General features: G+C 39.9%; 1 protein-coding gene across 3 annotated transcripts; it reads right to left on the reverse strand.

Annotated features, from left to right (window-relative positions):
• Window positions 1-206: 206 nt before the first annotated feature.
• LOC122481577 (serine protease 58-like) lies at window positions 207-17039 on the reverse strand. 3 transcript variants are annotated; one of them, XM_043577326.1, is made up of 6 exons: window positions 3472-4475; window positions 3031-3151; window positions 2313-2493; window positions 1581-1834; window positions 833-981; window positions 207-463 (listed from the first exon to the last, which is right to left on the reverse strand). In XM_043577326.1, exons 2-6 carry the CDS (start codon window positions 3071-3073, stop codon window positions 314-316), a joined length of 777 nt encoding a protein of 258 aa, XP_043433261.1. In that variant the 5' UTR covers window positions 3074-3151; window positions 3472-4475; the 3' UTR covers window positions 207-313. The 3 variants fall into 3 exon arrangements, with proteins under 3 accessions (XP_043433261.1, XP_043433260.1, XP_043433262.1); XM_043577325.1 differs by having other exon boundaries at window positions 3466-4474; XM_043577327.1 differs by lacking the exons at window positions 3031-3151; window positions 3472-4475 and adding an exon at window positions 16861-17039.
• Window positions 17040-18211: the final 1172 nt, after the last annotated feature.

Here is an 18211-nt window from a genome sequence, read left to right on the forward strand (position 1 = left end):
CTCTGGATGGCAGGGGCTGGAGAAGAACTTCTCCATAAAAGTCTGCAGAAACCATTGCAGGTGAGTAGGAAGTTGGAGGAGAGGAAAAGAGTGGTGAGAAGGTAGCTTATTTAGGAGAACGTTATCCAGCTCAAATCCTTTGGTGATCAGGCTAGGACTGAAAAAGGATAAGAGAAGTCAAAATAATAGAAGGAACAGAAAATTTCTTATAGCTAAAGGCTCTATTCCCATCTTGTTCTGAGGCTAAAGGGAAAAGAGGGTCAAGGATGGTAGACCCAGTTCTGAGGCCACTGGGAGAGGGAACAGAGAGAGCTCAGTTGCTGTGGATAACTTTGTGGATCCAGTCTGTATAGCGGGAAACCTTGGTGTAGTAGCCAATATCACCTTTCAAAATACACCCTGCTGACCAAGATAGGATCCCATGGAGCTGATTTTGGCACAGGATTGGGACAGCATCTAATTCCTGTTAGAAAAAGGACAGATGGGTCAGACAGGATAGCCAAAACAAAGATGACCTAGTGCCAAGTCCCTGAGGGGCCCAGAATAGAAAGACTTAGGGGATAAGGACAGGGAGAAATGTCTGGTGGACATCTTGGGCCCATCCAACTACTTCTAGGCCACATCAGAGTTAGCCATAAAGAAATAAGAACACTCTGAGATGTTTCCACCCTAGCATCTAAGTTCATTCATTATTGGAAGGACACAGTCCTTCCTGGATCCCATATACATTGATCTCTTCTTGAATGTAGAGACAGGAGATTGGAATGGTTGAGGGAAATATGTGGACCCCAAAACAGCTCCAAACTCAAATGGGCAGAGAGAAAAGAGTTACCTTACATGAGTGTGTATTCTCCAGAGATGATCCTGCACAGAACATGTTTTCTGTGATTTTAATAGGAATTTGTCTTACAAGGGACTCTTGGCAGTCATCATTAGAAAACCAAAAGACAGTCTGGTTTATCTGGATATCAGGTTCTGGGTCTGAGCACATGAGTGTGCACACACGCGCACACACAAACACAGAGGGAGAGAGACAGAAGAGGTTTTGTTTCTCTTTGATCCTTCACGTATTCATCTTTCTTTCTTCTCCCCTTCCCTCCCTCTTTTCTGTTATTAATCTCTCCATCATTCAGTGAATCATCATTCAGAAAAAGCCAACATGAAAAGGAACCAGAGAGGAAGAAAAAATAATGAAATGAATAAACCAAGTCTGGTCCCAGTGTTGTAAAACTGCATGCCTTGGGCTTGTGTGTACATGCTTTTATTTGTGAATGCTTGTCTATAAGTTACTAATGAATGAGCCACACTCAGCATCACCAGTAGGATTACCTGCCAATCTCTTCCTCACCCAGACACCCTTTCACCCTCACCTGGGTGATGAAGCAAGAACACTGGATTCCTTTAACAGCTACGTTACCAATTGGGGCCTCAATTTCCAAATGAATAAAACTAGAGGTTGAGATATTAGAAGTTCTCAGGGCTCTTCCAGCTCTCATAATCTATAATAATAGTTATATGATAATCCTCTTTGTGTGGGTATGCAAGGAGCACTAAGGGTCTGTCTTGGGAGGGTTACTCACTGAAATTTCTCCATTCCCAGCCCCAGCCAGAGACAGTGCACTTTTCCCCTCTTCTGTCATTCGTGGTGTTGGGTAGAACCACCAGCTTGACCTGATCCTTGAGCTCTACAGGATGATTCAGCTTGATGAGCATGAGGTCATGCTCAGCAGAATCCCGGGTAAAGTCTGGGTGTTGGACAATAAATGTGGGTCTTAAGTTCCCCATCTTGTTTTGAAAATTCTCTTTTGAAGCCGCAACGTTTATCTCAAGAAATCTGGAAAAGGCCATGAAGGATTAGTAGAAGAAGGAGATATTTTCCTATTGTTCAGCTTGTATCTTTTCTACCCCAACTTGCTTTGTGACTTTGCATGAGTTCCTTCCATAACTTGGCAAGACCTCCATCTCCTTGTCTGGCAAATGAGCAATTGCTACTGCAGTTCTATAATTCTTTGATCTGTACCACATTGTATATAGGCTTTTTATCCCAATGGATTCATCCCCTAGTCCTCGGCTTCCCCAGATCCCTCAGTCTACATCATCCCACCCAAAAATCGAACTCATAACCACCTACATCTACTTCCTGCCTCCTTCCAATAACTTCTCAGGCTTGAGAGCCCCTGGGCAAGTCTCTTCAGGGCTGAGCCTCAGTACCCCTTTAACAATCTCAGGGGGAACTATCTCAGGAACAATCTCAGGAACAATCTCAGGGGACTAAGGGGGACCACTTTTCCCTCTAGGATTCCATTACTCACGGTAAGAAGCAGTGGGCTGCAGTGAGAACCCACTGTTTGTGGATCAGGGTCCCCAAACAAGGCTCATATTCTGAGTTCAGGAAAACCAGAAAGGTTGGTGCAGTTTCTATGCTCATCTGGTTGAACTGCTGGGCTAATTTTACTTGTGTTGGTGTTGGTATTACAATTATTGTTGTTACCACTGTCAGATAAGGGAAAGGAGAGCAGAATTTTAGAGACAGGTGCAGACATTCCAGAGGATAGAAGTTTGGAATATTTTATGTGGAAGTGCTTTGAAATGGTCAATGTGTTACTGATATAGGAGGTGTTATTGGACCATTCAGGGTCCTTCTGCTAATTTTCCCTTAGGCTTTCCTCTGAATTTATATACTCCTTATTCACTCCTCTTCTCCTTCCTTCCTTCTTCTTGATACCTCTCTATTTTCTTCAAGCTTTCTTCCTAGCTATATAGCAAAATCACATTCTTTTGCCAAGACCCACCATCCTTTGTGTCAAGTCTTATTATCTCAGTCTGAATCTTCTCATGCACCCATGGAGCCAGAGGAAAATCAGTGGGCTCTAGATATCTCTGAGTGTTCTAGGAAACTTCTAATCACTGGGTTCCTAAATTCTTATCTAAGTAATGTACTCTCTACCCACCTTATCTAGACCCATTTCCTACACTTTCCTCCAATATGACCTTTTCAAAATTTAAGCCAAAATAGAAACCTGCACTCACCAGTCACTGTCAGAATGCTGAAGACTAGAAAGAGGCGGTTCATATCTGTGATCTCCGTGCTCTCTTGCAGTCAGAAGATCTGGGAAGGGAGTGAACTATAACAAACCTGGTCTCCTGGAAGCTTTGCAAAGGGAGAAATATCAAAGAGGTGTAGGGACATCCAAGGGAGCAAAGTTCGCTCAACCAAGGTAGTATGCCACCAAAGGGAGGAAAGAGAGCCAGGCCAGATCCTATCTCTCTAGAGTGTCTGTCCTCCCATTGTAGCATGTGAAATTTCTCCAAGGTGAAATGCCTGACCACTGAGGGATAGCCTATAAACCAAGAGCTTTGCTATACTTTATTAGCAAAGAGAAATCTCAACTGGCCAGTTGTGTCTGCCTTATTCCACTGTCTCCCATAATACTTCAGCTCCCTGGTTCCCTTACATTTACTTGCCTGTCCTTAGTGTGGCTGATCTTCACCTCTCTGTGTGACATTCACTAGCCCTCAACTTTCAAATAAACTCCCTCCTCTCTGAGCTACAGATCCCCCTCACCTAACAAGCTGAGTCTTCCCCCATGTCACATTGACTCTTGCCCTAATGTCACACTGGCTCCACCCCATGGCATCCTCTCATGTCACATTGTCCCCATACTATGTCATCCTCCCTCTAACCCCTAGATACCACTGGCCTCTCCCTGAAACTTTGCAGAGCCAAGTAGAGACAGGCAGGGCTCAATATGGAGTTCCCTTGGAATAGAGTCAAAGGGATACCAAAAAAGAATGTATCAGTTGGTTTTTGCTGCATAGAAATTTTCTTAAAACTTAGTGGCTTAAAATGGTAGTCAATTATTTGTTCACAATTCTGTGGGTTGCCAATTTGGGATGGGCTTAGCTGGGAAGTTCTCTCAGCAGGACTCATTGATGCGTCTGTGATCAGCTGGCCATCAATGGTCCCACAAACATGTCTAGTGGTTGGCTGGCTGTCGGCTTTAGAGTGATGAGAGTAACAAGGCCATGTGCCTATCATCCAACAAGCTAGTCCAAGATCATCTGTATGATAGCAGTTGCAAGGTTCCATAGATCAGAAAAATGGTAAACCCCAATGCTCAAATGTTCAAGCGTGTGCATTATCACATTTGCTAATGTCCCGCAGGCCAAATCAAGTTGCGTGGCCAACTCAGATTCACAGGGTAGAAAAGAGTCCACTGTTTGATGGGAAAATCTGTAAAATCATATTACGAGGGCACAGATAGAAGAAGGGGATTCGTTTTTGGCCATTTTTTCTTGCCATTTTATTGTGTAAATTTTCAAACATACAAAAAATTTGAAAGCACTGTACCATGAAGACTGCATGCCCACCACCTATTTTCTTCAGCTAACACTTTACTATATTTGTGTTATTACATAGCTATCCATCTATAGTTATGGCTTTTGTTACCATCTACCACATACAGTCAACCAGCTCATCACCTGCAATCTGGCTTCATCTCCCACCTCTCTGACAGCAACTCCTTTTCTCACAGCTGCTTCCCTCACCATATAAGTCCTGAGTTGCTGTAATAGCTTTTAAACTGGACTTCCTTAACAAGCTCTCTCTTTCTCTATCCAGTTTGCCAGATTGATTTTTTTTTCATTTGTTGTACTCTTGCTTAAAAGCTTGCTGTGGTTCCTAGTGCCCATTATTTCATGTCTAAACTCCTTTGCTTTGCTGCCAAGGCCCTCAGTAATCTGGTATTAATCCATGACTGTAGGAATATGACATAATGGGCAGAGTCAGAGTTCCTTGGCAATCTCAAAAGTAGCCTGTGTCCTTGAGAGATCTGCTGGTAAATTTCTCATCTCTCTCTGACCAACTTTAAAATTGGCTGTAATCAACGGCTTTTAGGCCTTTTAGCTTGGCCCCACCTGAACATCTCCCATCAGCACCCCATAAAAATCAGTTTCTGCTCTGACCTGGATATCTTCTTCTCCTTGGCTCTTGGTCAAAATCCCTGGACTTTCATTCTTCTATGGTCTCTGTGTCCCTACTGGTGAGCAAGGACTGGCTCCTCCCCCTGGCATTTTGTCAAACAGTGGCCTTGTTTTGAATATATTCTTCTGATTGGCTATTAGTCCTTCTATCCTTGCTGGGTTCATACAAGAAAGGATTCCCATCCATCCTCTGATATGACTATACCCCTCACTACACTGAAGAGTAGACTTTACTCCCTATCTGTGCTAATTCCTGTCTGGTACCCACTGAGCTCCACTTATTTAGACTAGGTTTTAAGAGGCCCTCAGATTCCAGTTTGTGTCCACTGTCCCTCTCACCAAAGTGTTCCCTGGTACATTATTTTTCTCTCTTATGTACTATAGACTTTTCACTCTGGGCCAGGTAGTTTCTTCAGTGTTATTTTTAATTTTTTTTAAAAAAATTTAATGTTTATTTACTTTTGAGAAAGAGAGAGAGATGGGGGGGGGGGGTGATGGGCAGAGAGAGAGAGGGAAACACAGAATCCGAAGCAGGCTCCAGGCTCTGAGCTGTCAGCACAGAGCCTGACATGGGGCTCGAACTCACAAGGTGCAAGATCGTGACCTGATCCAGTCAGAGACTCAACCAACTGAGCCACCCAGGTGCCCCTCTTTGGTATTCTTCACACTGATCATTTTCCTACATGCTTCCTTTCATTCTTTGGCTCACTGTACAGACACATTTGGGGGCATCTACCCAACCCCACTTCTTGTTAGGGAGTCTGCTCTTGCCCACAACCCTTGCTAAGTGACTCAAGCTTGGATATCAAAGGGTCAGAATCTGGAGACACCTCAGAGACACCTCCTGGATCAATGTAGCTCTACTTCAGTGCCCAAACCCAGTTCTGCCTAACCTGGGTCTGACCATTCCACATTCATAGCTCATCCCATCCTCACATGCTTCTGGATGGTCTCAGACTTAAGAAGTTCCATTTACCTGGACATACACTTTCTTGGGATGAATGAGTGAATACCACCTATCTCCTGACTTACAACTCCCAATAGGCTTCCACACTGACCTGACCTAAAGATAATCTAAGCTCCCTGGCTTGCCTCGGGTCACTTCCTTGAGTGTTAATGGGAAAAGCATTTCCAGATTATGGTCTTTGATCCCAAGGATCAGGTACTTGACACCATTGGCATGAGATTAAATCTTTTTTCTTTTAAAAGTTAATATAATGACATACAATAAATTGCACATATTTAAAATGTACAATTTGGTCATTCCTGAAAGATTTCTTAAGCCCTTCTGTGATTCCTCCTCTTTCCCTCCAACCCACCACACTATCACCAGGCAACCACTAATCTCTTTCTGTTACTATAGATTAATTTATATGTTCTAGAATATTGGATAAATAGAATCATTACAGCACAGTCTTTTTTGATCTGGCTACTTTCACTCAGTGTAATTAGTTTGGATTCATACATATGGTTGTGTGACTCTAGAGTTCACTTATTTTCACTGCTGAGTAGTATTCCATTGTATTGATATACCAAAATTTGTTTACCTGTTGATGGATATTTGGGTTGTTTGCAGTTTTGCATTATACAATTAAAGTATCTGTGAACACATAATATATGTGGGTCTTTATGTAAGCATATATGTGCATATGTGTCTTTATGTAAACAAATGCTTCCTCTTCTCTTGGGTAAATAAATAGAGGCAAAATAGATGGATCATATATAGTAAGTGTACATTTAACTTTTAAAGAAACCGCCAAATTGTTTTTCAATATTTTACATTCTCACCAGAGGTGAAAGAGTTCCAGTTACTCTTTATCTTCACCAGTACTTGGTATGTTCAGTCTATTTTTGAAAAAAATTTAATTGAGATATAATTGATATATAACATTGTATTAATTTTAAGTGTATAGTGTGTTCAGTCTTTTTAATTTCAGCTATTCTCCTGTGAAATAGTGTTTCATTTCCTTATGACTAATGATTTTGAACATATTTTCATGTGCTTATTTGTCATCCATATATCCTCTTTGATAAAGAGAGTCTGTTCAAATCTTTTGCCCATTTTAAAATTGGATTGTTTCATTCCTTATAATTGAGATGTGAAAGGTTTTTAATATATTCTGGATAGGAGTCCTGCAATACTTCCAACAGCTGGAAGAATGAACTCCTGTAGATCTATCCACATGCTTCTTCTCTAGACCTGCTTGTTCCCAATTTTTGAATCTTTCTTCCAAACCCCTGACTAAGCAGATACACTATTCATCACATGAATCTTATATTTTAGGCTACTTTTCTTTCCATATAATATAGATGACCAGGTGTACCACTAAAGCTCTTCCAATTACTGCTACCTTCTAGGGCCATCTTTGAATGAGGATTATAATATAGTGGCTCATTTCTTGCTTCACCATATACCAAGCTGATCTATCTGTGTATCAAAACAGGTTTTTTTCTTTTCCATGAAGTGATCATAGGGACTTGCCTGTCCTCCTTTCTACCGTTCCCCATCTCCCAAAAAAACCACATGAGTGTAACCTGAGAGAAAGGCAATGGTGCCATAGAGGTGAATGAACCAGAAGTCTAAGCCACCTACATATGCAGCTAACTTGACCTCTGACCCTGCTCATGACTAACCCTAAATGTACAATTTCCATCTCACTATGGACTTCTATTGGGCTCACATGACCTTATGACTTAGTGGATCTGACAGAACACACCTTGTAATGAACAGTTTTGGCTGCATAGCCACTGTATGTCCCAAGATCAGGTGTTCTGTCTATACCAGGGCCTAGTAGCACATCAGGAACCATACTTTTAATGATGTCTGCTGTAGATGGTATAACATTGTTCCAGAACTCTAAAGTATACATAGTGATTCTCTTACTAGGGCTTGCTGTAAATTCTATAAAATGTCTTTTCCCATCACAGATACCTCTTATAGCATAGATCTGCCAGGAAGTATAGCTTAAGGTCTCTCATGAAGTTATAGGCAAGATGCTGTCCAGGGCTGCAGTCATCTGAAGGCTTGACTGGGGCTGGAGGATCTGCTTCTGACATGGCTCATTCACATGGCTTTTGACAGAAAGCCTAGATCCTTTCCACATGAATCTCTCTGAAAGGGATGCTTCAGTGTCCTTATCGTATGGTACCTGACCTCCTTCACAGTAAGTGATCCAAGAGAGAACAAGGAATAAAGCTGTAATGTCTTAGAAGACACATACTATCACATCTGCAATATTTTATTTGTTAGAATTAAGTCACTAATGCCAGCCCACACTCAAGGGAACAGGCATTAAGCTCTCTTGAAGGAAGAAATATCAAAGAATTTGTGGGCATATTTAAAACCACCACACATGGTACCTTCAGTATAGTGGATCATAGTGATATGCAGAATGCCCAGGCAGTCCAGGTTCCTTGGGTTATATTATGACAGAGGGTGAAAGATTTAACCCTTGTCAGGAGTGTAAATGTCTCTGTCATTCATATATTTCTGTTCCCATTCCTTGATAGCAATAGAAATGAATGTATTTGCTAATCAATGCAAGGTACCAGAGGCTGGAACCTCTGTTCCAGCAGAGATTACATCTGGCATGGCAACTGCAATCAGGGCAACTATATGGCTGACTTTATTATTCCTTAGGATCAGACATTTTTTAAGGGCCAGACTGGTGAATTAAATGGGGATAAATGAGGGCCAGTATTCTTTAGGTCTTAAACGGTAGCATAAAACTCTGCCATTCCCTCAGGACATGATATTGTTTTTAGTTACTATCATGTGAAGGTGCAAATCAGTTTCAGATATTTCACTTTGTCTTCCCCACTAATACAACTTTTATCCCACAGTGCAAGAAATCATGGGGTGCCTGGCTGGCTCAGTCAGTTAAATGTCTGACTTTGGCTCAGGTCATTATCTCATGGTTCATGAGTCCAAGCCCCACATTGGGTTCTGTGCTAGCAGCTCAAATCCTGGAGGTTGCTTCTGATTCTGTCTCCCTCTCTCTCTGCCCCTCCCCTGCTCATGCTTTGTCCCTCAAAAATAAACATTAAAAAAAATTTTTAAAGGAAAAAAAAGAATAAACATTAAAAAAAGGAAAGGAAATCAATGTGGAGGTTCTGCCAGTTACCATGTATTCTATTCCAATTATACACTGGAGAACCAGAGAACTTATTCTTTCTTACTTTAGTTTTCTCCATAGCATTTATCACCATCCACTAATAGTACTTTATTAAGTATAACTTAATATACTTAATTCATTATACTTAATATACTTATTCATCTTATTTATTATCTGTCTCCCCAATGAATCTAATTTCCATAAGGACAGGCATTTTTTTCTTTGTTAAAAAACTGATTTATTTCCAATGCCTACAAAATGTCTAACACATCACAAAAACATAGTTCTAGCATATAGCAGGCATTCAGTAGATATTTGTTAAATGAAAGATTATATAGTGCCTCTCAACATAAGTTCATTACTGTTATTGTTATAATTGCCCTAAGATTGATTTTTCCGTCTCTCCCAGCAAGTACGAATTCAAGTGTGGAATGTTCACTCTGGAGCAAATTAGGGAAAGGTTTCTATAAGTGAATCAGAGATGACTGATGGCACTAAATGTCCCACAGAACAATGTATGCACTGGTGGTGGACTGAGAGGTGGAAGGCAGCCCGTGAGGGACACCACTCCAGGGTTCTCAGTACTTTCGCTCTCTCTCTCCTCTCCTAATGTGAACTGAAGTACATATATTTAATCTCTCACATTTTCCAGTGGTAATTGTTGGTGTTTTGGGCCTCTTAAAATGGCATTTCTTGTTTTTAAAGCATTGAATCATAAAATATTTAAATATTTTCAGGCTTTCTCTTGAAAATTTGGAATATATGGCTATTGACATATTTACTGGTGCTTAGCAGTGTACCCTCATATTAAATGGGCATGTGCTTTCCTATTTCATCACAGTCTTCACCACTCTTCATTGCCTTTTTCACTTGAAGGCTAAGTGAAAGTTGTCATTCACCAATGTATGAAAGAAGTGAAGAAAAAGTGATGGAGCTTTTATATCCAAGTCCATATAAAAATTTGGAAAAATAAAATGTAGACAGAGAAATACACATTTCAAGAAAAATGGGGAGAGAGTTTTTAGGAGGTAAGAGAGAACAGAGACTATTCCTAAGCATTTAATATGTAACATGCAGGGGTGCCTGGGTGGCTCAGTCGGTTAGACGTCTGATTCTTGATTTTGGCTCAGAGTATGCTCCCATGGTTTGTGAGATTGAGCTCTACATCAGGCTCTACGAATGGCAGCTCAGAGCTTGCTTGGGATTCCCTCTCTCTCTCTCTCTCTCTCTCTCTCTTTCTCTCTCTGCTCCTCCTCCACTCATGCTCTCTCTCTCTCTCAGAATAAATAAACATTTAAAAGATATATACTATGCAAACAAAGTAAGACTAGGTACATGAGTGCAATTCAAGATAAAAGGACCATGAATTTGCAACCCTTATTCTAATCCAATAAAGAGGAATAAATAATATATTCTACCTACTGTATAATTTGCAAGGTACTGATTTCTTTTCTTAAAAATCTGTAATTCACATTATTATGCCTGGAAATTTTAGTATTTTTATCATATTGACATTTTACCCCCAAGATACATACTGTGCCATTTCAACCCCCCAAATTTTCCCTTTAGGAATGAAAATACAGAAAGATTATTGCTAATTCATATGCTTCATCACTGTTGCTTTCTTGTTTACTTAAAGGTTTTGTAATTCTAGCTGAAGAAATATTTATTTAAATTCTTAACTAAGGACCCTCATTCTTTTCAATTTCAATTTGGGGAAAAGTAATTTACTCTTACTGTTGCTTTCAGTTGATGGTTTTCAGATCCAATAACAGTAAAAGTAAAATTGCATATTGTAATTCTGAATTCTGGGGTGTCTTTAGCTAGCAAATATACATGATGACTAAAAAAAGTAACAACATCATCTGGATGTTTTTTAAAAGGTCAAAAACAAATCCATCACAATCCCAGCATTAAGCTCAGTTTAAATGGTAGTTAGGGTATTGGCACATAGTTGTCAAACTCTCTTAAGGAAACAAGAGTGTTCTTATATTTATCTCAGTATGTCTTTCTCAGTCCACCACCTTTCTGATCTTCATTGAAGCAAGTTATAAAAATAAGGCAGTTATTGAGCCCAATATTCACTGATAGCCAAGCAGGAAGCTTCTGGATGTGAACCAGACTGGGGATGACTCATTGAAAGCCAAATGTTTGTATGGAAAGCTTCTCCTGAAATCGCACAAAAGCAAATATTTATAAACATGCTAAAAAAGCATTTTGGAACTCTTGGGAGAAAGGGTTAAAATATTGCCACCCATTCCTAATGACACCATTTTGATAAAACGTTACATCGTGCTGACCCAGGCACTAAGTCTTTCAGAAACAAGTTTGCTATAATTGGTAGGGCTGTCCTGACTCACAGTATTTCTTATTTTGAAATATGATTCTATTTTGATAACCTCACCAATCTGTATTTTGAATGCATCAAAAATTCATGTGCTACTTGTGAAAGTTTTAAGTTTCCTATAGATATGCCTCAATTGCAATCTACATAGAATTCATAAGAAAAGAGTGGTTACAAATGGAAATTGTTTCTTGCTGAGCAAACTTTGACCTCAAATGGTATAAGCATATATTGAAATTCTGTACCTTAACGTTGTCTGTTGTTTTAAAAAACAAGCAAATAAGAAATAGTTGTTTTTATTCTGACAGATATTTTTGGCACACATCAGGTTCCTGCTTGGATTTATCAGGCCTTCCCTTGCGACCCTAGAGCCCATGACTGAGACTGATTTGGGGCCTATGGGAAGTCAGCTCCTGTTAGAGGCTACCTCTGAAGATGATATGATGGTAGCAGTGGAAGTTTGGTGCTTTTTCTATCTGGTGCAGACAGGAAGTAGTCAGGCCAAGAGGCTAGCCCCTCCTGCTAAACCATGTGCAGGGGCCATGCTAATCTCTATAGTGTTCCAATTTTAGTATTTGTGCTGCTGAAGTGAGCACTTGTTGGCATAATTTAAAAAGGACATTGAGTCACACAGGCATCAATGATTGAACTCATCTTTGAAATAAACAGTGGTACTCTTGAAGAATTTTGTCTTATATCCAAAAAACCAATGAGAAGTAGTTAGAACAGTGGTTATAAAGAGATGTGAATACAGAGGCTAGTATCAAGGAGAGATAATACCATCTTTGATCTCCATATTTAGGGCTGGTATTATCTTTTTCTGTAAGAAAACATCCTAACCAGATTAGTGTATGGGGACTGTGGTTATAGATATAGCCCTGCTACCTTTAGCCAAGATCATGAGAAAATGGGTTCTCTAGATAAATGAATTTCCTAGATTTCTGGGGTTTCCCCCATGAAGTACCAAAATGTAAAAAAAAAAAAATTTAACTATAGAAAATGGAAGGACATCTGTGAAGTATGATTGAAGGGGTAGGGGCAGTTAAATGAAAAGTTTTTACTTCTCTCTTTATGCTCTTTTATAAAGAATGAAGTTTTAAATAAAATGAATACATACTACTTTGTTATTTTTAAAAATTTACTTGAAGGGCACCTGGATGGGGTGGCTCATTCGGTTAAGCACCCGACATTGGCTCAGGTCATGATCTCACTGTTTGTGGGTTCAAGCACCACATTGGGTTCTGCACTGACAGCTCAGAGCCTGGAGCTTGCTTTGGATTCTGTGTCTCCCTCTCTCTCTACCCCTCCCCCACTTGTGCTCTCTCTGTCTCAAAAATAAATAAATAAACTTAAAAAAAATAAATTAAATAATAATAAAAATTTACTTGAAACTTTTTCTTTATTTTTTTCTTTTCTTCCTTCCTTCCTTCCTTTTTTTTTTTTTTTTAGAGAGAGAGAGAAAAGAGAAGGAAGAAGAGGGGCAGAGGGAGAAAGAGAATCCCAAGCAGGCTAGCATGGAGCCCTACGTGGGGCTTAATCTCAAGACTGTGAGATCATGACCTGAGCAGAAATCAAGTCAACCAAATGACTTGCCACTCAGGCACCCCTGAAACTATTTCTACATAAATAAATGGGTTACATATTTCTAACCTCTCAAACAGAGCCAAACTGAGTTTTCTACTGAAGATTCATTATCAGAATTATAAAACTCAATTCTCTATACTATAAAGCAATGATACCCTCAGGTAGTCCTGGAATGTACTGAATGTTCATTCCTACACTGAATGTCCTCAGACTTTTAATTTATTTCTCACAAATTTCTTGCTGTCTGCTTTGAGATTGTCAGCTGTCATTTCAGACTGACAGAATTCCACCTATCTTTAGCAGCCTCTCTTTCAAATTTGTTGTTTTAATTTGATGCTCCTAATTGGCTGACTGGTTGGTAAGTCACATAAACAAACTTGTTAATAATCTATGTAAAATTAAATTAAATGGGCATAGAGTATATGTCCACGGGTCACTCCTATGAGCAATGAACCCCCCCCCCCCCCACACACACACAAAAAAGCTTTAGTGCACTTACTTGGAGATTTCAGTCTTATCCTTTCTATCTGGATCCCAGCTGTGATTCAGATACTAGATGACACTGGATAAAAGATATATATGAGTGAAATGATGCTCTGCTGTCATTTAATGAAATGAAGTACATCCTTTCTTCCTTCCCTCATGAAAGTGCTCAATAGTCCAGGTAGATGCATGTGATATTAAACTGGAGCTATTCTCATTCTTCAGGCTAACCGAAATGATAGCCATGGACTTGTTGCCAGTTCTAGAATAATATTTTAAATTAGAAATAATTGCCAGCATTTGGATAAGAATTAATTTATAGTAAATGTTACCAAATGTGATAAATGTATATTTGGTCTTTGTGGTTCTTGACATAGAGCTTCTACTCTTAGAATTTCCTGAAACAGGTGCCAGGAGCACCCCTCTTAAGAATATCCTTTCAATCACACCTGAGTTGTATATGCTAATGAGATGACTCTGGTGGGCCCCTATGTGGCTTTAGCATGTGGGCTTGCCAGAGGAGCCAACCTTGTTAGTGAGCTAGAACTTTCAGCCCCACCCCGCTGACCTCCAGGGAGGGGAGAGAAGCTGGAGATAGACTTAGTCACAACCATGCCTATGTAGGGCAATCTCCATCAAAACCACTAAATGATGAGATTCAGAGAGCTTCGTGGCAGATAAACATATCAAGGTATTGGGAGGGTGATATGCCCAGAGATGGCATGGAAGCTCTTTGCCCTCCCAATCCCACCTTGTATCTTGCCCAACGTATCTCTTCCTTTTGGCTGTTCCTGAATTGTATCCTTTGTAATAAACCAGTAATAGCAAGTAAACTGCTTCTGACATTTGTGGGCCATTCTAACAAAATTAATGGAACCTTAGAAAGGGGTCATGGGAACACCTAATGTATAGCCTATCCCTCAGAAATATGGTTGGCCTGGGATGTGTGATTGGTGTCTAAAGTAGGGCAGTCTTGTGGGAATGAGCTCCTAACCTGTTGGGTCTGTGCTAACTCTGGTAGTTAGTGTCAGAATTGCATTGTAGGACACACCGTTGGTGTTTGGAGAGTTGGAAAATTGGTTGGTGTTAGGAAAAAAACCCACAGATTTGATGTCAAAACTGTTGGGAGTAAAAAACTGCTCACCAGGCTTTTATGATCTCAAATGCTTGAATATGTATCAGGTTTGCCAAATCCATATTAAAAAAAAAACATACATGTAGGCTCTCATCTACTGGGTAGATCAGACAAGACTTAACTGACTCACAGATACAGGGAAATAGATCAAACAAATAGCATGTGTTTGAAAGGAACATTTTAGTTAGACAGGGAGTGGGGATTTTTTGACAATTGTTCTAAATGTGAGTCAGAGTGTAGGTTTGTGTGGGTGAGTGTGTGGGTGGATACATCTGTGGGTGTCAGAAAGAGACAACCAGAGATAGATGGCTGTAGTTCTGTAGCTAGTAAAATGACTATAATAGTAAAGTAAATTTAAAGATATAGCACTGCATGGAGCCCTTTAAAATAGTTTTAGACAGTCAACAGAAGGCTTATTTAAAATACCAATTGCTTCCCACAAAGAGTTTAAATTACCCCTCCTTACACAATACCAGGCAATTTTCATTTACCACTTACTTGAAATTTGGTAATTTATCACAAATGAAATCTTATGCTCCTGGTAGCCAAAACTTTTTAAAAATGGGAAAATTGAAATAAATTGGCTGAATTTCTTATTTAGAAAATGACCTTCAGCTGTTCATAGACTAAGGCATGGCAGCAAATAACTTGCAAAGGAAAAAGGAGCTAAAATGGGTAACAGGATAACAAGAATTTTATCTATAGCTATAACAAGATGATTTCTGATGTACTTACCTACATGTAGTAATTGGGCAATACAAAAGTATAAAAAGATAGGGAACTGGTGTTATAATTGGTTTCCTGTTTTTTTTCTGGGAGAGCAATGATGCCAGTGAAGCGGAGTCTGTGCACAGAGACTCCATTTAACAAGAAATTCAGATGCTGTTTTTGGCAATTCTATTATTGCATCGCTGGACCCTGTTAAGTGTGAACTTACGGGCCAGTCCAGAGCCCACAAAGCTCTTTGGAATATCACTTGAAACAGAAGCAAATAATCCCAGAAATGAAAGAGATGATAGGTAAATATGCACCGTGTAGGTACAGTCATTCAATAGGCAACTCACATATTTGAGCCTCCATGAGGTGCCCCCTCACTGTGTTTGCTTCTCAAATTCCAATCCTGCATCTGCCCTCAAGGAATTCAGGCTTTGAATTAAACAGTTAAAGAAGCTGATAAGCATTGTTTATGTTAGGTGCTCTTGAATACAGGTCAGTGGAGGAAACAATTACGCATTCCTCATTCACTAACAGTGATTATTTTTCTTTTCAAAATAGAAATACATTTTTCTAATTATAAAAATAGTTTAAGTTCATTATAAAAAATTCAGATACAATAGAGAAGTATCATTCATTGATTTAAGGAAAATTCATTTAAAGCTATTAGATACTAAAGGAGCAAAGCGTCTGTGCTTCATTTTATATCTCTCTTTGTAAACTAATTTCTCCACCCCTTGCCATACATCACTTTTCTTTATTAACAGGCGGAAAATAGGTGATACATGTACTTGCCTAGCAGGGCAAGAAATCCCACTCATTCTTTGTCATTACTGTCTTTATGTCTCTACACCATCATCGGTTCTCACATAGAGTAAGTGTAATTTAAATGTATTTCATAAGTTACTTGGGGCTCAAAAAATCAAAACAACTACATCTACCTCTTGTTTGTGTTGGTAAGATCACTCTTGCACTCACAAGAAGGGAACTCTTACCGTCTCTCTATTCTAAAGTCCTATTCTTTACCTCATGTTTTCCCTCACAGCTAGGAAATCAAATCTCAGGTAATCAGTCTCGGGATGATGAACGGTGGCTTTGAGCTGCTGCTGTGGAGGGTGCAAGATACAGAGAATTGTAAGAGCCTTGTATTTAGGACAAGATAGGTTTATGTTGCAGTTATCCAATTAATCTGAAATCCCAGTGTTGTTTTTAATAAAGTGTATTTATTTTTGAGAGATAGAGAGCCAGTGAGCAAGCATGAGCAGGGGAGGGGCAAAGAGAGAGGAGAAAGAATCCCAAGCAGGCTCTGCACTGTTAGCACAGAGACCAATGCAGAGCTGGATCCCACAGACTGCAAGATCATGATGTGCGCTGAAATTAAGAGTAGGATGCTTAACTGACTGAGCCACCCAGGCACCCCTGAAATCTTGTTTAACGCAAGAAAGGTTTAATTCTTGCTTATGCCACATATGCATTACTGATGGGGAGGCAGTCTCACTTACGGTTGAGGATGATGGAGGCTCTGCCATCTTGTGGCTGCACAAGCTTGTTGGTCACTGCAGCAGAGAAACAGAGACAAGAGGATCTCAGGTACTTTTTTCACTACTTCCAACCAGAAGGAATATCTGGGGCTTCTGCTCACACTTCATTGGCCACATGGTCTTCCTAACTTCATAGGAGCTAGGAATTTGGGGAACAAATGGAATGATTAGTTAAAACTGTCTCCCTCGGGGCGCCTGGGTGGCTCAGTCGGTTGAGTGTCCGACTTCGGCTCAGGTCATGATCTTGTAGTTTGTGAGTTCAAGCCCCGCGTCGGGCTCTGTGATGCCAGCTCAGAACCTGGAGCCTGCTTCAGATTCTGTGTCTCCTCCTCTCTCTGCCCCTCCCATGCTCATGCTCTGTCTCTTTCTGTTTCTCGATAATAAATAAATGCTAATAAAAAAAAATAAAAAAAAACCAACTGTCTCCCTCAAACCTAAGTGTACATTTCTGACCACAGGCTGACAACATCCAAAATCAAGTAAGTGATATTAAGTTATTTACTTATGTCAATGTTCTACTCCTTTGGCATGAATATATGAATGTGAGATGTATGTACAGAAAAATACACCTTCCACATAAACACAGTTTTCTCTATATAATTACTGTATACATAATAGCTTATTATTTTCCACAATAGGTATTCAAAACAGAGGATGATGTTGTGAAAGAGAAAATAATACCAAGCCCTCTTTTTTTTTTTTTTAATGTTTATTTACTTTTGAGAGAGAGAGAGAGACAGAGTATGAGTTGGGGAGGTGCAGAGAGAGAAGGAGACACAGAATCTGAAGCAGACTCCAGGCTCTGAGCTGTCAGCACAGAGCCCAACACGGGGCTCCAACTCACAGACCGCAAGATCATGACCTAAGCCAAAGTTGGACGCTTAACCAACTGAACCACCCAGGGGTTCCTAAGCCCTCATTTTTTTTTTTTAACACTAATTCCAATGTGGGTTGACTAAAAGCAGCAACATGCCTGGATTTGTCAGAGTAGACTAATTTCTGTAACAATTAGTTAACTTCTGGTCTTCAGAATTCTGGGTAATTTTTTCTTTCATTTATCTGAATTTTACAGTTTTTCTATATCTCAGTGGTTAAGAAAACATATTAACTGCATATGTTAGTATGCGGTTACATATGCATACAATTTAGTATGGGGATTTGACAAATGGCCTTCCATGAAGTGATTTAAGGATCTGGGCTCCTTCTTTCTAGGATGTTGCCATCTTCCAAAGTTTCAGAGGCCTCTGCATCAAGCAGACAAAAAAAGAGAACTGAGGAGAGGATCAGGGGCCAGGCTTCACAACATATGAGC

The sequence above is a fragment of the Prionailurus bengalensis genome, chromosome C1 (genome assembly GCF_016509475.1).
Source record: "Prionailurus bengalensis isolate Pbe53 chromosome C1, Fcat_Pben_1.1_paternal_pri, whole genome shotgun sequence".
NCBI classification, from domain to species: domain Eukaryota; kingdom Metazoa; phylum Chordata; class Mammalia; order Carnivora; family Felidae; genus Prionailurus; species Prionailurus bengalensis.